We start from the raw sequence: 27913 nt of genomic DNA on the forward strand, positions 1-27913 counted from the left end.
CTTCCAACCACATTACAGTTAATCAAACATTTGCAGATATGAAATGCACAAATGGAAAATGCTGCACTTGTAGCCCAGTTAGATGTTTTCAGTATCTACACTAGAGGGAGGGGCATTGCTTGTCAGAATGAATAAGTTATGTAAAATGTCTAAGGGGCAGTGGAGAGATTTATGCAGTCACCAAAGGCAAACTGAAGGTCTGTTAAGAAAGAGTGCGCTGCCCCTGACACCGACATGAACCCACCTGCTGTTTTTTCACACACACACACACACACACACACACACACACACACACACACACACACACACACACACACACACACTAAACAATCGCCTTCCAACCTGTCACTGCCATCAACATCAGCACCCCTGTCGCCCTGCACACTCCTCCCTCGCTCTTTATTTTATAACAGTCTTAAAGAATGTCTATATTTTTGTTCCATAATTTCAGGGAGTAACACAACATCTTTGAAAATCCTTGCAATATCTTATTTCTTGCTGTCACTCACTTTTCAATTTTACCTGGTTGGAGCAAATGCACATGGGCTTCCTCGAGTTGATTGACAGGCAATGTCTGTCTAAAAGGTGATTGGCTCTTTTACCTGTTAGGCGGGACCTCCTTTCTACATCCATTGAACATTGGGCGCTAGAGCTCCTTGATTAGCCATTATAATTTCTCCCATTAATTTTAACATGAAGTGTTAAACATAGATGTGGCCTGTCTCTGTTAAATAGTCTCTGATAATACTGCATCCCTGCCCTTAGGTGTCAGTGTAAGCCCAAGACGACATACAGTACATAAAAAAACCTGAGTGCACCTTAAATAAGGCAAACATGGTTTATTATAGAATTGTTTTATCAATCTATTTTGTGCATTACTGAGTATTTCATAATACACGTATTTGTTTGTGTTGTCTTGGTACATACACAAATGCATTGTAATGTACTTGATACTGTAGTGTTACACAAATCTTTATATGAATTTCACTCTAATTCATTTCTCATTGTTCGCTGCAGAGGTTAATTCTCAGTCGGGATTTGGCACTGGGAATAAAATTCTCAACCGAATCTACACACACTACACAAACACACACACACACACACACACACACACACACACACACACACACACACACACACACACACACACACACACACACACACACATGTTGTGTTTCCATGTTTTATGGGGACTTTCCATAGACATAATGGTTTTTATACTGTACAAACTTTATATTCTATCCCCTAAACCTAACCCTACCCCTAAACCTAACCCTCACAGAAAACTTTCTGCATTTTTACATTTTCAATAAACATAATTTAGTATGATTTATAAGCTGTTTTCCTCATGGGGACCGACAAAATGTCCCCACAAGGTCAAAAATTTCGGGTTTTACTATCCTTATAGGGACATTTGGTCCCCACAAAGTGATAAATACACGCACACACACACACACACACACACACACACACACACACACACACGAGGCTGCTTTCTAAATGCAAAACTACTCAGCATTCCCGAGACAAGGAATTCCAAGACAGAAAGTCTAATTTTTCTCCAGATGAGAGGGAGGAAGAAAGGTATTCATCTAATGAATTGGTATTCTAGTGAGGTATGATGAGGGAATGTGATCTGTAATTGAAATGTAAGCAATGCAGGTCTGAATTCAGAGGTAAGTGCTGAGGCGAGCTCTTACAGCACAATTACATGTTTGATTACAATTTTTCATCCACTGCCAGTCTAGATCACAGGGTTTCAGTGCAGAAGAAAAAATATTTGAACAATGTTTTTGCACTATTTTAATAAAATTATAATAAGTGTATTACTGCTACAGTTAAGAGCTTAAATTGGCAATAGGCTCTGTTGTCAATTTGACTTAGTTTCTTTCTATGGTTTCTTGATCTTTGATTTTGGATGTTTAAATTATCCAATTATGTAAAGCAAGAATTAAAATATTCTGTTCATTTCAACTGCCTATTCTGTAAGACTAATTAGAGGTGCTTCTAATTATTATTGCTCATTATGGATTTGCTACAGATTTGTGCTCTGAATATAAATTATATCTCAAAGGAGATGATATTACTTTTCTAAGCTATCAAAGATACTATTTTTGCCTGGTGGTCTATAAAATGGGTTAAATCTCATAGACTTCACTGAAAGAGGGAGCTTAGCCACATCTTGGGACCAGAACCGCAGATATGCACATCGCAGATGTGCGCAGCTGAAGGCTCACGTTAATCCAATAGTATGTGATAAGCACAATCAGCACAGATTAATCTTCCAGAGACACACTCTTCATTAGCATCAGCAGGAGTCATTTGTACACAAACAGAAAGACACGTGATAGTGGAGGAAAGATACATGCGTCAGTATCTTTCTCTGTCTTTCCTCTTCTACTTGCTCTCACCAGCTTGTTGAAGCAGGAGCAGACTTTTCTGCATTTCTGCATAGACTTGTCTTGTAGTCCCGCAGAGTCATTGTGAATAAGCATTGATGAATGTGGAACTGCAGGTGCACAATAGCAGATATTTGCTGATTGGTTTTGCTTCAGGACCCAGATTTTACAGCAAGTGGTGAACCAACTCTATACCAAACTCCTAACATGTTTTTAATGAGGTTGTATTTTCTTTTACCTTACATACTGTAGCTATGTTCATGTGTTCCTCATTTTTGAGGATGAGGGGATGCCAAACAACTGGTCCATGTGGCCATCTGCCTAATTTGGCAATCTTTTACCAAGTGACATGAATTTGTGCCAACAAAGTAGTTTTTTGTAAATACACATTTTTAACATTGATAACACCAATGACGTTAAATCAAGGGACAAACATTGTTTTAAAATAATTGAAATGATTAATTATTATTTTGTTTGGCTTTTTTGGACACTTGTTAGGCCTTTCACTAATGTGATTGAAAAATAAACACATAAATAGCCTAACTTTAAATGTAAAAATAAATATCAGTACTTTACCAGATGAAGGGTTTTTCCCCCCCTCAAGCAATTGCCAAATTCAAAAATAATAAAAAAATTTAAAGAAATTATTCTTTTAAATTATTAAAAGAATTGGCCATTTGAAATCTTTTCATGACTCAAACAACAAGGGAAATGTTTGTCACCATATTTTGAAAAGATATTTTGAAAGCGTTTCATTTCCCAATAATGAATGATCTTAGCGGTTAAGAGAGTTTTCTTTGAGCGATTTTACAGATGTTCGGTATTTTTACGTGCATTTGCCCAAACTACACTTTTAGTGAACAGATTAAAAAGGCTCACACTGAGATTAATCCAAATTAAAGTACTTTGAGCCAGTGGATGGATCCACTTATGTAAGATGAAGTACCCTTCTTATTAGCCTACAACAGAAAAACATATAATGAATTGCTGTTGAATTGACAGGTGAAATGTCCACCTTGACCTGCACACGTCAGTGAACAAAGATGCATATATAGTAGGGTGACCAGACGTCCCTGTTTTCCTGGGGACAGTCATGATTTTAGATTTTTTTTTACAGTCCGCTATGTGAAAATACATGGCAAGAAAGCCACTTTTCAAGCCTAGCGGCAACAAGGTTTGCCGTGTGCTGTTTATTTCGACCAGCAGAGGGGGCTGCTCCCTATTGCAGCTTTAAGTCTTTCATATGACATTTTCAGTCTTTTGATGGACTTCAAAGACATTGGTCATTCATCTTACAGTTCAAACAAAATCGATGTTTAATCACTGACCCTTAACACTTACTTAGTTTCATAATTTTAAACCATGACTTTAACTATACATAAGCAATATTTAGATTATATTCATGATATTGGCCAGAGGGGAACTGGCCCCCACAGTGAGTCTGGTTTCCCCCAAGGTTATTTTTCTCCATTAGTCAACATCTTATGGAGTTTTGTGTTCCTTGCCACAGTCTCTTTCAGCTTGCTCACTGGGGTTATAAATACAATTATTATTTAATTACTTATTTTTAAACATGATAAACAATAGTATTTTATCTAATTACACAATGATGATTCATCGACATTATAGACATTCGTTTTATTGTCTGTTAATGCCTGATCTTCTGTAAAGCTGCTTTGAAACTATGTGTGTTGTGAAAGGTGCTATTCAAATAAAATGGACTAAAATTGAACTTTACCTCTGTATCAGAATTTCATAGATACATATTCAATAGAGAATGATATGATATAGTTCATGACATTACTACATTTACCATTGTCAAAATACGTAACATCTGAATTGTCCCCCTTTTTTTAATTCATAGATAAGTAACGTGAAATTACAATTACATATTTACCACTGAACTAGAAATGTCCCCGTATTTCATTTCAGAAATCTGGTCACCTTAATGTAGGGAAATGACAAAGTAAGCCTACCTTAAATGTGCAGTATGTAACAATTTTCATGTAATATTATAATTTTTTTGCCGATGTGTGAACGGCTTGTAATGCATCTTAAAAATTAGCCCTTCCCGGACTTCCTAGATTGCCTATTAAAGGAAGTACAGCTCGCTGCATCCTTCGTGGACATTCAACCCGGCCACATCCAAGTGTGACGTCAGAAGCCACCACGCCCATGCCCAAATTGGACACATTCTCATTAACGTTAACATTTAAAAACAGGAAGAAGCATCGAGAAGAGAAGACTAGAAGACGAAGGTAACTGCGAAACAAAATGCACAAAACACACTTGCGGTTTTAGTATAAACACTGTTCAACATAATACGAATGAGTTGTATGAGAATGAGATGTTACCTGTTGAAAGCAGCTCTTATCACTTTAATAATAGTTTGTAATGAGGATGGGCGTGGCTTCTGACGTCACACTTGGATGTGGGCCGGGTTGGACATCCACCGCAGGATGCAGCGAGAGGCTACTCTATTAAAGCCTGTAGACTGATTTTCATGCAAAGGGATCGCTTATGCACGCTCCTGAGAGCCTTGCCTCAGTGCTTCTCATCCGAAATTCAACAGCGACAACAAACAGTCTGGCTAAGCTGGAACGTGATTGTGGTCGAGCGAAAACTAGACAACATCGGCAGGGCATTTGATTCCTGGAGGGACCTTCAAAACCTACCCTTAATTGACGTTCTTCTTATTGGACAGGTAAGCTTACATAACTGCAAAGCATATGAAATATAGTGCCATAAGGATTGATCTGTGTAATTTTAGCTAACTTGATCTTGCCTGCTAACGCTTACGAATTACAAGCTACCTTGCTTCATAACTTTCAAATAATTTCAACGATCCTCTCTTTGTACAATAAGTCATGTAGTCATATAGAAATAATGGCACACTAAGCTAAACATTAGTGTGCCATTATGAAAAAAGGAACACCATGGCCATATGCTGCTGCATCTTTGTGGCATTCTTAACAGGAAACAAGTTCACTGCAAAGACCTCTTAAATGGCTGTTGGGTTTTCTGTACGGGGTGAGAATACACTGGCATGTCTGACTGCCGCTGCTCCCCATCTTGATACCTTTTAAACATTTAAATTAGTTCTGGTCTGGTTTTTGTTCAGTTTTACATGGCATTTCTATTATATTTTGGAACAACCCTATTTGGATGATCAGTGGCTAGTCGCAGGGAGCGGCTGAACTACCTGCCTGCCTTCCATCCACTAAACTCCAGCTTTACTCGGGTGAGGTCAATTCTCTGAGTTTCTCTCTAATATTGTGTCTCACTGTGATACACTGTTGATTCTAGGAGATTTGAATCCTTTGGTGAAAGAGATTTTATGTCTCATTGAATCTTTAAATCTGTCACAATTCGTTTTTAGCCTTACTCATAATTTGGGGCACACATTGGACCTGGTGTTGTCACATGGTTATCCCGTAACAAATCTGAGAGTGATCGATGCTGCTATTTGAATATGTCTGTGTTTCTCCCACCTCCATTTGCTCTCAGTCTGTAAGTTATTTTCATTTAATTCAACCTTCCACTACCTGTTAATTTTCATAATACTATCAAGCTAACTTCACGGATGCTGTCTTCTTTGACAAATTAAACACTGAAGAGGTGGTGGAGGTTTTTACTAAATCCTGCTCTGTTTCTATAGACTTTGTTGTTCCCCTTAAGCCCAGGAAAGCTAAGAGTAAGGGCGCCGCCCAGCCTTGGTTTAATGATAACATCCGCTCTCTTAGACAAGAGTGTCAAAGCAGAGCGAAAGTGAAAACAAGACAAACACCAAGTATCGTATGATTGCTTAACTAGTTACCAAAAGTCAGTAAAAGAGGCTAAGTCTAAATTCCTCTCCAAACTCATCACTGAAAATGCTAACTGACCGAGCTGTTTAAGACAATTGATTCAGTGCTAAATCCCTTACCAGCTCCATCTCTTGTTCCATTTCGGGAAACCTGTGAGAACATTTAAAACTTTTTGATAATAAAGTCTTGGAGATCAAGGCTTCCACTAAACCATCAACATATGATTCCCCCTTTGATTTGTTCACCAACAGATTTGCAAACTTGTTTTCATCCAGTTACCTCTGTTCAGCTAGTTGATATTGTTTCCAAGGCGAAATGCTTCAGCTGTGAGTCCGATGTCATCTCAGCTAGTCTTTTCAAGGAAGTGTTTGTAACCTTGACCCTGGCTGTAACAGCCATTATTAACAGTTTTCTAGCAAATGGAGTTGTACCTATTAGTTTTAAACATTCTGTGGCACACTCTCTGCTTAAGAAACCCAATCTTGACCCATCTATTCTTTCAGACCTGTCTCCAAACTGCCTTTTATTTCAAAGCTCTTAGAGAGAGTTGTGTATTATCAGTTAAATTCCTATATCAGTATGTCCAACATTTTAGATACTTTTCAGTCGGGTTTTAGATCAGTAAACAGTACGGAAACTGCACTGTTGAAGGTCAGCAATGACCTGTTGCAAGTTCTCGCTTGTCTTGTTGGATTTAAGCGTTGCATTCGATACAATCGATCAAAGTATTCTGTTACATCGGTTGGAAAATGTTGTGGGTATTCAGGGTGTTGCCGTGTAGTGATTGGCCTCTTACCTCAAAGATAGAACCTTATCAGTGAGCATTGGGAAGTTTTCTGCTTCGTCGGTTCCCCTATTATGCGGTGTGCCCAAAGGGTCCATTTTAGGCCCTCTTCTCTTTTCACTTTATTTGCTCCCATTGGGTGCCATTTTTAAGAAATATTTGATCCCCTACCACTGCTGACAATACACAATTTTATCTACCAGCTAAAATTGACAGTATTTATCATTTGGACGCGCTTTGTAACTGTTTTGAGGCGATCGTTGGATGGCTAATATTTTTTGCAATTAAACGAAAGCAAAAGCGAAATTCAGATTTTAGGTCCCTCCAGATCTCATTTGATTTGTCACAACATTTTGAGAAACAATTCAGTACAGTGGTTAAGGGCAGTTTCTTTCATCTGAGATCGGTTGCAAAATTAAAACAGTTTTTACCCCCGAAATATTTGGAGACTGTAATCCACTCTCTCATATCATCACGCCTGGACTACTGTAATTCCCTATACTGTGGCCTGCCTCAAACAGTGATCTCTCGCCTGCAAATTGTCCAAAATGCTGCAGCAAGACTTCTTTCCGGAACTAAAAAGAGGAATCACATTTCTCCCATTTTATTGACTTTACATTGGTTTCCTGTAAAGTTTAGATTTCAAAATTGATGTTTTTGTGCACAAAGCTTTATCTGGTGTCGCACCAAAATACATTAGTGACCTTCTGATTCCTTTTTCTCCCCAAAGATCACTTAGGTCTAGTAATCAGCTTCTCTTAACTGTCTCACGTTGTCACTGTAAAATTAAAGGTGGTCGGGCCTTCTCGGCTGCAGCACCTAAACATGGGAACAGTCTGCCCATAAATGTGAGGTATGCTCCTTCAGTCTCTTTGTACGTTACATCATTGTTTTGCCTGATGCTCAATCGCTTGCCTCCCTATGGAGTGTGTACACGTGTGTGGGCAACAGGTAGCTGGCTGCAGTTCACTTAAGGGCCACAGGTGTCATTAAAAACAAGGGTTTCTGAATCTTACACACTGTACCTTTAAGCAAGATGCTAAGAAATAAGTACATACAATAAAGTTACCAATATTAAAATAATTTTCTGTGATTGATTTGTAAAATAAATCTATGTAATAAAAGCAGAATTTTATCTATGTGACAAAAATACTGTAAGATCACTCCAGTTAAAAATATATCAGAGTGACCTGGCCTTGGCAGCAAAGAGTTTGAGGACCCCTGGAATAGAGGGTGGCATAGGGAAACATCTTAAAAAAAAAAAAAAAAACCTAACTCTAACACTCAAAAAGAACTTAATAATTTAGAATGGTTTTAAAGTGATTTTAATTATGGGGACAATGTCCTCATAAACCACATTTATAGCATAGTACCCTTGTAATTACCTTGTAAAAATGTCCTCTTAAACCACCCAAACACATACACACCCACATGCGCGCACGCACAAAGACATGGTTTTAATAAGCAAGTGAATATATAAAAAGCAGTGCCAAATTCACATATTAAACACAAACACACTCACTGACGGTATCTACAAGGGAATCTCAGACGAGGTCGAGCATATGGCAAAATTGAACCTACAGCGCCATCTTACGGTAACTCATGGTAAGAACATCATATGAGTTCTATTTATCTTACAGTTATGTGGGCTAAAGTCATTTAATTTAACAGGAGGTGCAAGTACACACACAAATACGGCAGTCTGGTGCTAGTTGTTACATCTGACATTGTCACACGGACTGTATCTCAATACATATAAGGTTCCGAGTCAAAAGTCAAGTTAAACAAATGTTTTCTCTAGCAATAGTTTTGTTTGTAGAGTTTAATACCCTCTTAAATAAATTAGAACACAGACACACACACACACGCACACACACACACACACACACACACACACACACACACACACACACACACACACACAAGAATGCTTTGTGTCAGACACAAGACAACAGACCAAAAGAGCTGCCTGTCTGACACAAGATATTTGTTTAATTGAATTACGTAGGGTCATATGCTTGCCCTTGAGTGGTTCTGCATATTCTTTACACTTTTAGAATAATCAACTCATGGAAACTTACTAAAGCTGTTAAGACTTAGCCTGACGACTATGACATGTACTACAATACCACAATAACCTATAACTATACTACAATAACCAATAGCCAGTCATAAAAATTGTTCCTCTTAATGGACACTAGAGGGCATCAACCCACCAAAGGAAATGATTTTCATGGGAACTTTGTGTGCGTGTGTGTGTGTGTGTGTGTGTAAGCGTGTATTTATCACTTTGTTGGGACCAAATGTCCCCATAAGGATAGTAAAACCCGAAATTTTTGACCTTGTGGGGACATTTTGTCGGTCCCCATGAGGACAACAGCTTATAAATCATACTAAATTATGTTTTTTGAAAATGTAAAAATGCAGAAAGTTTTCTGTGAGGGTTAGGTTTAGGGTAGGGTTAGGTTTAGGGGATAGAATATAAAGTTTGTACAGTATAAAAAACATTATGTCTATGGAAAGTCCCCATAAAACATGGAAACACTACATGTGTGCGTGTGTGTGTGTGTGTGTGTGTGTGTGTGTGTGTGTGTGAGAGAGAGAGAGAGAGAGAGAAATAACATAACTGTAAAACTGGGCAAATTTACCCAAGATGACATTCCTGTAACAATCTGGTGTAAGATCTTAGATAGTATTATAATGCCTATTGCTTTGTATGGATGTGAGGTTTGGGGTCCACTCTGTATGACAGATTACCCTAGATGGGAAAAACACCCCATAAAATCCCTGCATGCAGAATTCTGTAGAAACATTATAAGAGTTCAGAGAAGAACACCTACTAATGCATGCCAGGCCGAACTAGGCAGATACCCCCTTATTATACATATTGAAAAACGATCCCTCAAATTTTGGACAAACCTAAATTCAAGTTCCCCTAACACACTACAACATGAAGCCCTTAAAACAAAAGAGCTGAAGCCTAACACCAGCTCTGAAACTCACAAACCCACTAACAACAAACAACTAACAAACACCAGTTTCAGACCAGCACTGCTGAACAAAACCAAATCAGAATAAACCAAATCATAAAAGAAAGCAAATATTAATATTTGGACCATTGGGAAAATGAAAGTAAAAACCAAAGCAAATTGGAATGTTATCAGGCCCTAAACAGAACATATAATCTGGCAGAATATCTGCACACTGTAAGAAATCCAAAACAGAGACAGATCTTCACCAAATACAGACTCAGTGATCACAGTCTGGCCATAGAAAAAGGCAGACACAGACAAACATGGACAGAACGAGTCTGTGCTCACTGTGACACTTTCTCTTTCACTGTGAGAAATTTACAGAGGTGAGAGAGAGATACCTCCAAAACTCTCAAACCTCATGCCACAGTTTTCCAGTTTGGCAGAAACCGATCAGATGCTGGTGTTACTGGGGGAGGACCATCATGCATCAGTTGCAGCTAAATTCATTTTTGAGCTGCACACCCTCAGAAACCAATTACTGCCTTAATGTACTTCATTCACAGTACTTTTATTTTCTTATGTTTATAATGTCGTGTTAAATGCTTATTTTATTTTATATTGTATAGTGTATATTGTTATTATAGTTTTTTATTTTATTTGATTCGTTACCTGTCACCCTATTTTAATTCTATCTTATCATTACTATTTGTCTTGTCATAATCTGTTTTGTGTATTAATGCTTTGACAATATTGTATGTAAACATACAATATTGCCAATAAAGTACTTTTAAATTGAAATTTGAAATTGAAATTGAGAGAGAGAGGAAATTCAATCTTTTTGGGGTGCCTCTGGAATCTGGGTGAAAGAGTGTGTAAATTATCTATGTCATGGGCTCACTTAGAATCCATCCATCCATCCATCCATCCATCGTCAACCGCTTATCCTGTGTACAGGGTCGCGGGGGGCTGGAGCCTATCCCAGCTAACATTGGGCGAAAGGCGGGGGACACCCTGGACAGGTCGCCAGTCCATCGCAGGGCCACACATAGACAGACATACACTCACACTCACACTCACACTCACACTCACCTCCACATCCACATCCACGGCAATTTTTTTGGAGACACCAATTAACCTAGCCTGCATGTCTTTTGGATGGTGGGAGGAAGCCAGAGTACCCGGAGAGAACCCACGCAGACACGGGGAGAACATGCAAACGCCACACAGAAAGGCCGGGGCAACCAGGGTTTGAACCCACGACCTTCTTGGTCCCTCACTTAGAATGTGATGAGAAAAACAAGACAAATGTGATTTGTGTGCTAAATATACACTCAACAGCTCATTTCTTTACACTCAAACCTTGTCTACTTCATTACACTTTTTCATTCAGTACTTTCCTTGAGGTCAGCCAACACCCTCTGGATCCAGTGGCTCCACTCATGTCATAGATGTATTTACACTTTACGTACCTGACAGAAAGCGGCATCATTTTAAATAACCAATTAATACCTGACTGGAACACAAAAGACTTTACAGAACAATCTGTCAATCTTTGTAAGTAGAAATGCAGAAGAAGCTCTAACACATAAATACATCTTAAATAAATTGCAAATTTCAAACATAGCACAGCAGACATAGATTCAGGTCCGATATTCAAATTCACATTCTCAAATGTAACATTTCTGTAATGACACACAACAAAACAATGTCTCCAATCCTATGTTAAAGGGGTCATGACAGGACCATTATCTTTTCACATGAAATAATTAATTGCACTATAAAAACATACTGAAAGTTTCAGAACTCAAAACTTCCTTCTCACTGCAAAAAGAGCATCTACTGCCCCCACAGTGAGATGTCACACTGTAACAGACATTTGCATCGAACTGCCTCCACAGCAACACATCTACTTTATGTTATCACATCCGTTGCCCCGCCTAATAATGGTAAACAGTAAAATAGCAAGGAGAACGTAGTTCATTCAAGAGCAGAGAGCCAATCAATGGGAATCTATTGTCAAGTCTTATAGGAGAAGCTGCACCAAAACTGAGTGTTTCTGACAGAGGTGCAAAATAATCATGTTTATATATAGATATACACTGGCAGCCAAAGGTCTGGAATGAAGTACATATTTTGCTCTTATGGAAAGAAATTGGTACTTTTATTAATCAAATTGGCATTCAGCTGATCACAATGTATAGTCAGGGCATTAATAATGTGAAAAATGACTATTACAATTTGAAAAACTTGTTCAGTTACTTGAAAGATTTCTCATCAAAACATCCTCCACATGCAGCAATGACATATTTGCAAATCCTTGGCAATCTATCTGTCAGTTTGTGACATTTCAGCCCACACTTCCTGTAGCACTTGCCATAGATGTGGTTGTCTTGTTGGGCATTTCTCACACACCTTACAGTCTAGCTGATCCAACAAAAGCTCAATGGGGTTAATATCCAATGATCTGTTGTTCAATGTCTGTGTTTTTGTCTGCAATTTTCTGTTTCAGAAGTGTCTTTTTCTTTGCAATTCTTCCCATAAGGCCCGTACCCCTGAGTCTCTCTCTTTACTGTTGTACATGAAACTGGTGTTGAGCGGGTAGAATTCAATGAAGCTGTCAGCAGAGGACACGTGAGGCGTCTTTTTCTTAAACTAGAGACTCTGATGTTTCTTAAACTAGAGACCTCTTGTTTAGTTGTACATCTGACCTTCCACATCTCTTTCTGTCCTTGTTAGAGCCAGTTGTCCTTTGTCTTTGAAGACTGTAGTGTATCTTCAGTTTTAGTGGCAATTTCAAGCATTGTACATCCTTCATTACACAAAACAATGATTGACTGACGAGTTTCTAGAGACAGCTGTTTGTTTTTTTGACATTTCTAACCTACTATTGACCTTAAGACATGCCAGTCTATTGCACACTGTGGCAACTCAAAAACAAACACAAATACAATGTTAAGCTTCATTTACCGAACCAAATAGTTTTCAACTATGTTTTATATAATGGCAAGTGATTTTCTGGTACCACATTAGCAATTTAACATGATTACTCAAGGATAAGGTGTTGGAGTGACGCCTGCTGGAAATGGGGCCTGTCTAGATTTGTCTCGATGTCTTTTTTTAAATAGTGATGGTGCTGTTTTTACATCAGTAATGTCCTGACTATACTTTGTGATCAGTTTAATGCCACTTTGGTGAATTAAAGTAACAATCTCCCTCCTAAACAGCAAAATCTGTACATTATTCCAAACGTTTGGCCATATATATATATATATATATATAAATATAATTTGTATGTATTTTTTTTGGTGCAAAAAATTTTTGCTAATATTGTAAGTGACCCTCAAGAAACATATTTAAATAATTAAAAAGCATGTCCTTCTGACCCCTTTAAAGGATAATTGAGGAAGTATACTAGGACATGATGTAGGCCAGATTCAAACCGGTGTCCCATGATGACAATGGTGCATGTGTTGTGAACATGCACTACATATAATGCCAACAATTAGTTTAATAGCCTGAGATCAATTGCCATCAAAATCCTTTTTTTCTGTTTAATGCTATAGTTAGAACATACTGTATACTGACCATTTTAATGGACATATGATAGAAGGTAATGTAAAAAGGATGTAGCAGCAATATACAATTGCTTACCTTGCAATCTGAGCAACCCTGTGAAGTCCACGTCTTGGGCCTTAGTGTCATACACCAACACAAAACCAAAATCTCACCAGACAAACAAAAAACAATAAAAAATATCAAATGAGGTAAATGCCCATCTATAGGGATCTGTAGAGTTGGATTGCTGTGGTTACAGTGGAGCAGTGCCATCAGTCTCAATGGAGAGTCAGGAGTCTCATGATTTCATCTCCTCTCTTAGGGGATCAGAAACATAGACAGGGAGAGGCTAGAGAGACCCAGAGGAAATAAGCTTTGCAATAGTTTGATTTCTTTTTTTGTTGTTGTTGTGGAAGGTACTCAAAACTTGCAAATGCATTTTAGACACTCAACACCGGAAAGCATTTTTTAGTTCTGAAATGGTTTTGAACAATAATCATTTTAATAATGATAAAGAATGAGAATAGGATTTTGTTGGCCAGATAAGCTCTTATAAGAAATTTGACTCAGCTGTTGCCAACATTGGACAAGTTCTCAAATACTTAAATAGGAATAAATATAAAATAGATAGTCACACTTTTTATGTCACAATGTTTGAATATCTTCATATTAAATAAATTTGTCAAACCAAGCAGGAACTGCAAACAAATGATGCTAAACATTTTCTCTGAGTTAACTTCCCTTTTTACTCACAAGGTCATTTACAAAGGATGTATGAAGTCAGTTCCCCTCAGGTTTACATAAGTGTACTAGCAGAGAAACCACAAATGGAGTTCCTCACATTAACTAGGACATGACTCACTTAGTTTGACAAGCTGAAATTGTCCAAATGCTTTTTGCCTTAATTTTGCAAAATATACCTTCTGTGCAATCGTTCATTTGTACAAATCTAATGTTGAGGAATACATTTCTAGTATGATATTTTATGCATGTAGATATTTGTATCGAATCTTATGGTTTGTCACTGAAATCTGATGAGTCAGACAAAGAGTGATTACACAAAATTATTCTGGAAATGTGTAACTCATCACACAGAGCTAATTCGTTGGACAATAACACATGTAACCACACACAGTCAAATACTCTCTTAAAGATAATTAACCCTCAGGAGAGAGCTGCTGATTAACTGAAACAACAGAAACACAACACCATGAGTGGAAACTAGAGATTTTTCCATCACTTGAGTGTTGTTGGATATCCATAGATTACATATGAAATTGTAGGGAATGTGTTGACGAGTGTTCAGGAAGAAACATAGCCTAGTTTACAGTGTATAATAGAATATCTCTTGTGAATATATCTGTAAGCTTCACAAACAGGAAACATCTTTTTCACAACTTAAAAAGCTGTAAAAATGACTGTATCACAGCCATTAAGAAACATCTTATGTTATCTGTGTATTTCAGGTAGGTAGGGTCCATATTTGTGGCCTAATTGAGGATTAATTGGCCCCTTTTTGTCCAAGCTGATGGCTTTTTATGATGGACACAAATGAAGGACTCATGCTACCACTGAAGAATGAACAATCAATAAAATTGCTTAGACAAAATGTTTTATAGTATAATAGAAGAATCAAACTGACCACATCTTAAAAATGGGAAATGTCTTTTTTATTGGTAATTTTAAAGATCCAGGTGTCATGAATAACAGAAATACTCACAGTAATGAACATTGCTGGAAAGCAAACTGGAGACACCTCAAATGAGTTTGTGCACACACAGACACACGCACACACACACACACACACACACACACACACACACACACACACACAAACACTGGTGTGGCTATTCTTATGAGGACTCTCCATAGACATGATTTTTACACTGTATAAACTATTGATTCTATCCCCTAATCCTAAACCTAACCCTCACAAAATCTTTCTGCATTTTTACATTTTCAAAAAAAACTAATTAGTATGTTTTTAAAGTGATTTGAATTATGGGGATTCAAATGTATTTTCATAAATCACATTTATATCAATCACCAGTTTGCAACCAAAAAAAAAGCCCATGATCATGTACATTTGTATACATGAACGTATACACACAAACACACACACTTTCAAACGTCATGTCACATTTTCCTCTCCATTCTCTTGATTAAAGCTGGGTTCCTTCCGTATTCTGACAGCTTGAGACCCAGACACAGCACATGATCCAATTATTCACTCCTTTGCCACAAGACTTTATCATATGGGTATAAACATGGTTTCCATAGTGGTCTGTTTATTTTGAGTATCAGCTGAAAAGAGGTGTGAAGATGGGAGATAAAGAGCCTCTGTAGACATCCATAACAAATGCAGAATCAAACAAGATCTGTGAGAGATATCAGGCCCCAACATGCTCAGTGGAAGTTCAAGTAACACATTCGATATGTTCACGAACTCTACATTTAACAAGAGCAATGACACAAAACATAATCAGAAGGAATAAATAAGAGCGCTGTTCAAACAATTTTGTTCATTTAAGGTAAATCATTTTAGATGCAAAATGTGAAGGGCATACTGCATTGCATTATGGGTAAAATTATTAATCTCACAGCAAATGTAAATGTGCAAAAACAAACACGTACAGTACACACTGTATAAATCAGCACATGCTTAAAATAAATTGTACACAAGGACATAGTCGGTACAGGTTTAATGACAGTTGGATACAATGGATCTGTTCCAAAACCTAGCTGTCTTGCTGCCTCCTACCTACATAGTCAGCTGCCTTCTATGGCAGAATTATAACCGACATTGAAACTCTTAAAGGTGCTAAACTTTTCAACAGAAATAAATAATAATAGTAGAATAGTGTTTTTATTTTTTTTTTAATTATGTACACTCACGAGATAAAGACGTCATACAAGAGTTTGAGAAATAGCTGCTTTATTCTACATATGATGCTGGGTGCACATTCATGAGTGCCTCCATGTGGTGATCATATGGCCAGCCGAATGATACTCACTTCATCTTGATAAATCCATCAAACTGAACACGTTAATTCACTAAATAAATTAATCATGTTTGAAAGGAAATGACATCGGTGGCCTAGAAAGTCAGTTTGTGCGCGGCCCATCATCTACAGCACTAGGTGCCACCGCGACATAAACAAGAATATTTCAGAACACGCCTCTAAGACCCCGTTTACACCTAGTATTAAGATGCGTCTCGGGTGATCTGACAACATGTGGTCAGGTGAGACAAATCCATGTTAACACCTGGTTGCTTAAATGCGTCTCCTGTGACCATTTGTGTTCAAATTTCGAGGGGTGGGTCTCTGATTCATGACAACATACTGCGCAATCAGTACGTCAGTGTGTTACTGCATGATACTAAACCACAAAAAGTCATAAAAGACACAGAAACACAATTCAAACTGACGCACTGTTTCTCCCAAATGCAGATGAAATTTAATCTAAGCACAAACACAAAATTACGAGCAGAATTCTGTTATTTTAGTGAATTACCTGTATTAAAGGAGGTCCAGTTATTCATGCTTCTCATCTGTGTTTATATGAGACACACTAAAGAAGAACCATGATGATCTCGTGCTTTTGTATGTATCCTCTTATTTATTTATTTTTTACGTGCAAGCGTAAGGGTTTTAAAGCCGTTCATAACCAGCAAAGTGTTTTTTGTTATCTGATAACAATTTTTTTTAGACCCGTTTAGACCTGTATTTAGCATGGACCACATGTGATCGGATTACCGAACGCATCTTAACACCAGTTTTAAACTGGGGTCTAAGAGACTGGTCTGGAATGATCTACATTGCGGGAAATTCAACACGAGCAGTCAGTGTGCGAAGCGCATAGGAGACTTGACTAAAAATGTATTCCAATACAGGTGACGTGAGAGGAGCAATGGTTTAAATATGCACAGCACACAGAGATTTTAGGTAAAATAGTGAATTTTCTATTCTTTTGAACTTTTGTTATCAATACTTTTATTTGTATATGTTTCTAATCAAATTTCCAATAGTCTGAAGACAATTCGTATGACATGGCGAAACTTTACTATTTCATACAATTTGCCTTGTACATAAAAGTATGACTTTTATTCACATACACACCTGTATGTGGCGGCTGTGGCACAGGTGGTAGAGTGGGTCGGCCATTAATCAAAGGGTTGGTGATTTGACTCCTGACCCACGTGACTGCACATGTCGAAGTGTCCTTGGGCAAGACACTGAACCCCAAGTTGCTCCCAACGGCAGGCTAGTGCCTTACATGGCAGCTCTGCCATCATATTAGTGAATGGGACACAGTGTAAAGTGCTTTGGTAACTGCTAAGGTTAAAAAAGTGCAGACCATTTACCTGCCAATGAACAAACACCGTTTCAAATCGATACAATACATGCATCACATTTTTGTTAACTTTCTATCCAACACTTTCTTTTACAACAAATTTAGTTACTAATTGTGCAATAAAAATATGCATGTGAATAACCTGTAATATAACTCCCTCATATCCATCCAAAATTGCCCTTTTCTTTCTTCCGTGGTACACAACATGATATTTCTCTTAAAATCACGGTTGGGTTTAGGGTTTGGGTAGGTTTTACACTTTATGGATATGTTCAGGGTTAAACTTAAGATTTATCATCAAAAAGTTACTTTAAAACCCTGCTTTTTCTCTTCTGTGATACACAACAGAAGAAGTCATATGTTTTGTATGAGCCAACTCATACGGTTTCTTACAATTTCGCCATCTCATCTCATCTTTTTTCAGATTTGTCATGAAATTGAGTAGAAACTTGTTTTACTTCATCTTCCATTTACATTTACATTTATGCATTTGGCAGATGGTTTTATCCAAAGCGACTTACAGTACACTTATTACAGGGGCAATCCCCCCCCGGAGCAGTTAAGTGCCTTGCTCAATGACACAATGGTGGTGGCTGTGGGGATCAAACCAGCGATCTTCTGATTAACAGTTATGTGCTTTAGCCCACTACGCCACCACCACTACACCACGTCTTCCATCTTGGATTTACTTTTTTACCAAGCTCATTGCAGTCCATGATGGGACTGTCTTGTATGTGATGGATACATAAGATGATGCTCGAATTAGGACAAAACAAGGTACCTTAGGAGGCAGCATAATTAAGTAACCTTCCATTTGGAACAGACTTCACGCCGGGCCTATGGACTCAGCTCACTGGGTTTTATGTGAGTTAATGTGACTATCAGGACTGGCTTTCCATTGAACACAATCTTAAAGGCATGTGGGACTCTGTTTGACACACTCAAAGGGCAAAAAGATAAAAACACAAATGAGAAAGGGAGAACTTGTGTTATATATTAAGATGTATCTATCAAAAAACAACAACAACAACAACAAAAAACATACTCTGTCACAACACCTGTTAGTAATTTTCAATCACTTGTGACTGGCTGCACTTCACACCATGTTTTAAAAAAGGTAATCTAAGATTTATACATATTTATAGATATATAAAAAAACAATCTCTTCTCATTTTCATCAAAGTCCATTGATTCTCAGATATTCATGTGACTCTCCGGTATTCTCAGGTAATATAATACCAGTACCTTCACTTCAGTTCCTCTTATGTGAAACGCTGCAGCACTTAAGTCCAGAGAACCTTTCTTGGATGGACGTTTGTAAAATAATGTATTATCATCATTATGCTGTAACTTTTGTTAAAAAAAGCCTATGAAATGCTGCAGTTTGAAAAAAGCACTCAGAATCCTTTTTCTTTTAACAGAACGTCCTCTGGTCCCAAATGACAGCTCGTATTGAGTGTTCACGACCAAACAATGGGAGAGATGTGCAAAACGTTGACCTCTCCCGACTGGGAATGGGTATTCCACCTGGGCCTATTTATTCCCCTCTCCTTGTTACTGTTTCTCTTTTCTTTCTCTATCTCTGGAGAGGGGTGGGTGGTTACCATCCGTTGATAATGTGGTTCACGTAGTCCTCGGTTGGCAACCGTGCAGTGCCCTCTCCCCCGGCTCCTTCCTCTCGGAAAGGGCTATGGAAAGACGCATGGCCTCTAAGTAGTCTTTGCTCCCGACGGTCCAACATGTGCTTGTACTGATAGCGCTGCTGAAACAGGTCTTTGGCGTAGTCGTACAGCCTCATGTCGAGATCGTTTAGCTCCTCTATTCGCTGTATCGTGTCGTTATCCAGGTCCACGCCAGCCGCCCGTGTGCTGTTGAACTGCATAAATGGTTGGATGAACTTGAGGTGGAAGGTGCGTTCAAACAGGTACTGTGTTTTTCGCTGGAACTCTGTCAGGCCGAAGAAAGCCATGTCTCGCAGGTTTTTCTTGGCCGACTCCAGAAGGAGCTGGGAACGCCTCTTCTCGGGCACTGTGGAGAGGTTGTAGCAGCCCACCAGGCTGAGGTCAGCAAGCATACGGACTTGTCGGTTATTGGCAAGGTTGTAGGGGCAGTCCATGAACTGTTGCAGTGTGCACCCTGACCAGTCGGTGCCCTCGTAGCAGGGTGGTAGCTCTTCGGGCGTTGGCGTTCGTCCATCACACATGTGCAAGGAAGTCTTCCAAGTCGCGCCCCGCTGGACGTGTCTCCATTCGCTTAGGTAGCGGGAAACAGGGTCCCTCAGCAGAGTGATGTAGTAGAATTTTCTAGATGAGACAAAAGACGAAAGGACATCTCCATTAGTAATAATCGTGGTCACATGATTAAAGGAAAGAAAACTAGCTTTCAATCTAAAACCATATACATGGAGTGGACATGATATACTGTTAGAAATGTGTCAACAGGCACACATTTTTGAGTATTGTCTAAAATGCCACCACATGGTATATAACGCACATTCTAATCAGAGATCCACCACTCAGATAGATCTATTTTTTCCATCATAAGTTCCATTTTTGTTATTTTGCATTAAAAAGTGCCTTTTCTCATGATCATTCTGTTGACAACGCTGTAATTTACAGATAAAGTAATTTCACTGCAATGTACAAGACTGTCCAAATAAAAAACTATCTTTAAAAACATGAAAAATGTATACTATTTTTTTGGACAATCATTTGAAATAAAAACCCTTCATAATTTTTTCGATTTCTTTTTAGTTTTCCATAAAAATGTGTATATCGTGATATATATTGTTATAGACCAAGTGTATCTATATATCACTATATAAATTGCTGCTTTTATCACCCACCCCTTCAGATACATTATAATATGATAATTAACATGCACACGAAATTCTTAAAGCTGTGGTGTAATTTATTCACCACTAGTGTAATTGCAAAAATAGCACAATCATTGTTTTGTAAACAGATTCCACTCCCACTGTCTCTTTGTGTTGAACACAATACTTGAACAGATAGCTCCCACCCCAAACCTACATATTAGTCGAGCTAATTAATAATAGTGCCATTTTTTTAAAATCAACATACAAATGGTTTACTTAATGCTGACACTGCATTTTAGACAGACTGCTCAAACAAACAAGGAATTTTTAATACTTTTGTTATCAGCACAATAAAACCTTGCCCCATTATCTTAAGATGTTTGTCTACCATCTTTTGCACAATTACACACTGTCCTGAAAGACAGAATGTAACAGGTGTAAACCATGACACTTTAAATGCCTCCAATAGTATGTCTTAATCCTGTCCCGCTTCATATCCTGCCTGTCTAGAATCTCCTCTGATTGATGTACCTTGAAACATCATCATACAGTAGATGGAAACAAAAAGACCTGGGGTATTCCAGAGTCTGAAAGTGTTTAGGAAGCATGAGGGGGTCTCTGATCTCGCGCTGTAACATAAAAAGGCATGAGCCAGGCACACACACATACAGGCTGTAATATGTATAATCGTCACTAACAAATATGGTTGTCAGAGATGATAAAAAATGGGAATAATTTTCATATATTTTAAAACACACGTCACATGCATAGAAATTTTACCTTTCTGTCATCATATTGGATTAATAATAATAAAAAAATATTTATAGCATTTTAAACAAAATAATAATAATAAATAAAATTAATAACTACAAAATTGCTACGGTATGACCATTAGGAAAAAGGGTATTAAAATACTTCCCTTGCAACAGTTTTTTTTCTTCAAAAATGTTTTGTGTAGCTTTTCAAGGTAGCTATTTTATTTTATTTTTTTACTTCCCTTGCAACAGAAATATATATATATATATTGTACACCACCTGAATTTGATTTGGTGGACAAATGTTGTTTTACTGCTTCTTTTTATTTGCATTATATATATATATATATATATATATATATATATATATATATATATATATATATATATATATATATATATATATATATATATAAAGAATATAAATAATAATAATATACAAAAAAAAAAATCAAAAGTACTTATCCGAACATTTCTTTTTTCAAGAATTTCAGTTTTTTTATGAGACAATTTTTTTCCACTTAAACCTTTTGACTTTAAGCCCTTGAGCAAATATCAAAATGACTGAACAATGGAAACATGTTGATCATAGAAAGGGTGTATTTAAGTAATAGTTTTTTTGTGAATTACATTTTTTTTATGTATTTTAAATAACTTCATATATCTGGATTCAAAAGTACTGTCCCCACACATACATTCATTAGCACATACACATAAAAAGATGGCAACGTCCATAACACCAGCATGTCTTATCAAAATTGCTGCCACGTTATTAAATAAATGAGTCCAATTGAGGAGCAACCTCATCCATCAGATCATAATTAAGGACACATGCTTTGAATGTTTTTTAACCACTTGCAGATTTTGTATGGCGTGGCTCATGTCAGTGAGCAGCCGGTGGTAAACAGAGGCTTAATCTTCGGATGTCACGCAGCTAATTTCTCCATCTCCGTGAGTTAACAAAATCCCACATGAAACACACGAGACACACACATGTACAGCATCTCACAAAAGTGAGTACACCCCTCACGTTTTTGTAAATATTTGATTTGACAGCAAATTTACCCTGTTATACAAGCTGTACACTCACTACTTTACATTGTAGTAAAGTGTAACTTCTTCAGTGTTGTCACAAATATTTACAAAAATGTGAGGGGTGTACTCACTTTTGTGAGCTACTGTACAGTGTAGCATGTCTCTTACTCTACATGATGTAGCTAACAACTAGTTGTCCAGTATGGTTCTGTTCAAACAGCACAGGATTGCCGAGAATGCGATTGTGAGACCTGAAAGTTTGCGGGTGTCAGTTCGGTTATAGAATGTGGTTGTCACACCCATAAATAACTGTCCTGTTTGTGAACGTGACCCTATTAAGCACTCAAAACTGGACAACCGTATTCTTCAGCTGTGTGAACGTGGCCTAGGATTCTTTCAAAGCGATTAAACAGGCTCAGGTTTTTTTAGTGCAAGACAGGAGAGATATAGATAGAAGTGAGAGACAGGAAGCATGCGGCTCTCCACTGGGAGTTGAAGCACTCCGATAACGAAAGTGATGAAACATCCTCAAGAAAAGTCCTCAGTTCTAACTGTAAACACTGCTTACATGCATGCTAGAGGGACTTTTCCTGATGAATATATAAAAGATTTGCTTCTCTGAGTGGAAGAATGCAACAGGGACACAGGCAAACAGGAAAAAGCTAACTGCCTGAGCTACATGGAGTTTTGGAGTAGGAGGAAGACCAGCACTGCCAGCAAGCTAGCAGGTTTTTCACAGAGTAATCTCAGCATAACTGAACACAGAGACATTTAGCTCTCAGTCACCAGTTTAACACCCACACAATCACCACCATCTCCCACTGTGCAGCCCTGAAGGGTTTCAGGCCACTCAATTCCCCCTTCACCCTACATTACCTCTTCACACTCCTGTGACCAAATTTGCAAACGAATCAGACCCTCCAAACAACAGCCAAGTGCCCAAGAGCTGGTTTCACATGAAAAAAGAGCATGAAATCACTGATTAGACAAACAGTGGGCGATGCTGAATTTCATTGGTGGTGACCCACATGGCACTTCCCAAGGTATCGCTGTGTGCTAAGATATGCTGTGCAATCATCTTGCCTCTGGCCAAGAGTTGGCAATCCAGCCAACACTGTGCACTCAGATACCCTAACACTATACTTGCAGTACCCTCACTGAACACATGGTGGCAGTGTGCATATAGTATCCAGGCCCTAACAAAAGCACAAGATGATTGTGAGCACATCAACACCTTTTCTGTCAGTGAAAGAACATGATGCATAAAACAATATCAGGATATGTGCACATCCTTAAAATTGTCTTTAGTTTATACTTTCCCCTCTTTTCTGTCTAAATCAATAGATTAATCTGACTTTTTTGTTCTCTGTATCTTCAAAGCTCTTTTGTTCATTCTCAATTTGGTTACAAAGGTGTAAGCTTAAAATGATTAGCGAGACTGAGAGACATCCGAGATCCCTCTACAATGCCAAGGCTCCCTTTTTAATAACTCTATTTTTCATTCATTCCACATTGCAAGTGGACCTCACTAGGTGGTAGTGACTTGCCCCTTTGCTTTGGAACACTATCCCTCAGTCTCCCAGTGATCACACACCCAAACATGATTTCAAAATCAATCTCAAAACATATCTCTTTTTACCTATGGTTCTCCCACTCTTCATATTTTTACCCTCAGCCTGTAAAGTGACCTTGAGTTTGAAGAAAGGCACTATATAAAATAAACATATTATTATTATAACCCTCCTGTTTCCACAGCGATTAAACTCTAGGACAATCAACACACATGGCAGATCCAAATCCCAGCCAATAACCGGCTGCTTCCTCTGTGTAAGACCAGTCAATACTAATAACACACACTGCAGAGCCTCATTATTAATGAGAAAGGGTATGTAACCAAGACTTAGAGCACCTCACACAAGTAAGGTCACATTATAGGAGCCTTAACTGTTGCAGACTAATAAATTAATCTATTGAGTACTCTTTATAAAAGGGTTTCATAGTTGAATTAAGCCCCAGTTGAGGCCAGCCCTAGTGGAAGGATTTTAGCATATATGTGTGTGTGTTTGTGGGTAAGGCTATTTTTGCGAAGTCAACAGAATGCCTAGAACTCTGAACAATGGTTCCTGTTGTTTTTAAGTATCAGCTTAACCAACGTGCACTACAAAACCTCACACTTGTTCAACAAAGTAAACACAAAAGCCTGTGTGAAAAAAAAAAAAAAAGACATTTTCTCTATAAAAAATTATGCCTATTTTTAGGGCCATTAAGGGTTTTTACATTGTGACATTATTTTTTAAGAAAGTTTCGCACATTTTACCCCCTAATTCTCATTACCGAAACATGAAAAAAAAGATATATAGATTAAATAGCTTTATATTGGCAATGATTTTATTTTAAAGAAGAATCTTTTTCTTTTTTTTTTTTACTCTAATGTAGTAAGAAAAATCACTGTTAACAGTAATGAGGATCATCATTGAAAAGAAAAGATTTCCTATGAAGTCAATAGGCACACTGGAATGTTTGGGGATGGCAATATGGCAGCACAGTGGTAATGACATCATCAGCAATCCAATTCTATCTTATAAATCAGTGCTTGCAACCCATTTTACTTTCACAAATGTGACATATTTACAAGTTAAACAGGGATATTAATTGAGAAAAAAATGTAGGGCGAACTTGATTTTATTAATTTTATACTGAATCGTGAAAAGTGGTCTCAATGACCGGTGATTTTAGAGAATGGGCAGAAAAATAAAGAGGGCCTGAAGATGTCAGTTGAAAAGGAGTTTAAGTTCTTTTTAAAAGACGAAAAATTACGAAGACACTTTTTTCTTTGGAATACTGTGTGCCAATAAATCTTTCACAATTAAATGTATTAAAAAATGTAAATAAGGTATTTCGATTACATATTGACTTCAAATTACACATCCATAAAACACTCCACAACTACATTAAAAATCCCACTGCAGTTATAACCCTGCTCTATCCCACTGAGACATGGGAAAGGAAACATGGCTCTTGAGAGACAGAATCTACAGCCCGCTGGAGAGTCTGGAGTTCAAGGTCAGAGCTGAAGAAAGCGAGCATGCTGGAAGACTCCTCGGGCTGACAGCACAGAGAGGAGCCACTACAATTCACCATCTAACATGACTCCACATGCAAATTAGCCTCTCAAATATATGATGACTGCACAAAGACCAGTCACACATTCTGACAGACCAGACATAAAACAGCTGTGGGGGCACTTTTTCTCCCTCACACTCAACATTGCTCTCAAAAGAAGATGCTCTCTTTCTCTCTCATACACACCCAGAAAGCCATTCATCTATATTTGTTAGCTTCTTAGCATCTTCTTTCCCAATGGTGCACTTAAACTAGGGAAGTGAGCATTAATGCATTATTGATGTAGAAACTCTGCTGACTCTTGCCACAGGGTTCCCTCACCTCACCAGAACCTCAAACCTTCTTCAGTTTAACATGCTGAGCAGTACCCCTGTCAAGTTGTCTCTGAAGATGATAAGTTGGACATCTCAAAGACAGCCCAGGTGAATATAAGTATTTCAGACTGTCATCACAGATGGGCATGACAGCAGTGTCTCAGCTCTGTGTTGACCTCCTAGCTGCTGCGAAACTGAGTTTGGGCTGGGAAATTGAGGGGGTTTTTCTCCGTAAATGCACCAGACTGTGCAGAATGACTCTAGTCCTTCATCTTGGAAATAGTCCAATTGAAAATCTATTACTCTGTACAATAAAACATGGACAAAGAAAGGCATTTCTTTTGACAATTTGGTTTAGACATTTGTGCACACATGCAAAAATGCAAGCACAAAATATGAAAATATTACTTTATTTGCCCGCAAGACAGGGGTGGTGACACACAGACATTAGCATTATTGGTATGATTATATTATTTGATTATCAGCATTTTAACCAGCCTTGACACTTAAAATGTTGATATATGGGCTCCCCTTTGACAAAGACTCAATTTAGTGGCTGGGAAAATATTCAGCCTGATCCCATGAAAATTACAGGGCCGTGGCAAAGTTTTTGCAAAATTAAATTACGTGGTTCATCACATCTATCACGGCAGTTCTGAGGTGAAATGTCCACTGTGTTGCACTAAAAGAGAGCTCAATGTTCTTCCAAACAGAGGTGGTTTTTTAAGGTTAATGCTTCATCAAGCTTTAAATCAACAGAACCTACCTCACAACCCTAATTCTAACCAATAGTGTTATTTTATTTAATGCAAACATTAAAATTAATACCTTTCAAGTCATGTGCTATACACATTTTTTTTCAATATCATGAGATAGCATTGTGTGAGAAACAGACCGAAAACTAAAGTTTATGAACTGATAATCTGCCATTTAACTGGTGATTTTCATTCTTACAATGGAAATGTTGCTCTAGGGACACTTGCCCATACACTACCAAAAGACTCATCTACTGGCTGGTTTAAGAGGTGTCTTGGGAAATTTTCGGTTGGTCAGGCTGGAATACTATAGCTGGTGATTACATTAAATTAGCTAAGCCCCACTTCAGATAGACTGACAGACCAGTTTAAAAAAGCAAAGACCAGTAAACCATCTTAGACTGGTTTAACATGTCACATTTAAAATTAAAATGCTAACACACATTATGCAACACATTTTAGCAGTAAGCAAGTTAATGTTATGCAACATGACAATTAGCTGTTAACAAGCTTCCATGTGATGCAATGCAACAAAAGTCATAAAAGCTAACATTGACAGTCACATTAATACATTAAAGCTGAGGTTTTCTCAACAGAAATACAACCAAATTGCATGGCAAGCCTGAGCCTTCAAAGACATCTGAAGATAAATGAAGATTTATGAAATCCTCAGAAACAAGCAGTTTTTTTCTCATCTTTGAATGCACTCAAAATGATGGAGTGACTAAATGAAAAAGTAAAAGAGGATGAGGCGAAGACACAAGATGTGGGAGGAAAGGGTCTCCCTCATGCTTCTGTAATTTTAGAAAGCGAGTGGAAGCTCTGCCCTGAGCGCAGAGACGAGCAATGGGTGGAAATTTCATCCATGACAGCTTCAAACCTGTGAAAGTAGGGGTGCGGTGGGTTGGAGGGGATTTCAGCTAGATTTCTCTGACTATCAAAGACACCACAACCACTTTCACCGGGATGAATATAAATTCCACCTTTTCCCTGGTGCTTACTGCCACGTTACATGCTGTAACAGTTGAGAGAGTGTGACTAACATTGACTAACTGTGATTCTTTCATCTTGGAATGTATGAGGAAGGGACAGATAAAGATGGCAGTGTGTGTAAGGGAGAGAGAGAATGAGAGAACGATAGGGAGAGAGAGGTATAAAGAACTAGATTTTTCCATTTGCCTGTGGAAAAGTCGCCACCACAATGCAACAATGTTATGAGTGGGATTTACTGCATTGTT

The 27913-nt window shown here is 38.0% G+C and overlaps 2 protein-coding genes across 2 annotated transcripts in view; one reads left to right on the forward strand and one right to left on the reverse strand.

The window, feature by feature from the left end:
* The first annotated feature begins 8489 nt into the window (after positions 1-8489).
* The window catches only part of LOC127635383 (cytochrome c oxidase subunit 4 isoform 1, mitochondrial-like), a 275045-nt gene continuing 255621 nt past the window's right edge, over positions 8490-27913 (forward strand). Inside the window, exon 1 of the mRNA XM_052115377.1 lies at positions 8490-8494. The gene's annotated coding sequence lies outside the window, so the exon portion shown is untranslated. The remainder of the gene's footprint in view (positions 8495-27913) is intronic.
* LOC127635375 (heparan-sulfate 6-O-sulfotransferase 1-B) overlaps positions 15182-27913 on the reverse strand; it is a 68540-nt gene continuing 55808 nt past the window's right edge. Inside the window, exon 2 of the mRNA XM_052115368.1 lies at positions 15182-20178. Coding sequence (XP_051971328.1) covers positions 19476-20178 — 703 coding nt within the window. The 3' untranslated portion in view covers positions 15182-19475. The remainder of the gene's footprint in view (positions 20179-27913) is intronic.

Source organism: Xyrauchen texanus, chromosome 42 (assembly GCF_025860055.1).
Source record: "Xyrauchen texanus isolate HMW12.3.18 chromosome 42, RBS_HiC_50CHRs, whole genome shotgun sequence".
NCBI classification, from domain to species: domain Eukaryota; kingdom Metazoa; phylum Chordata; class Actinopteri; order Cypriniformes; family Catostomidae; genus Xyrauchen; species Xyrauchen texanus.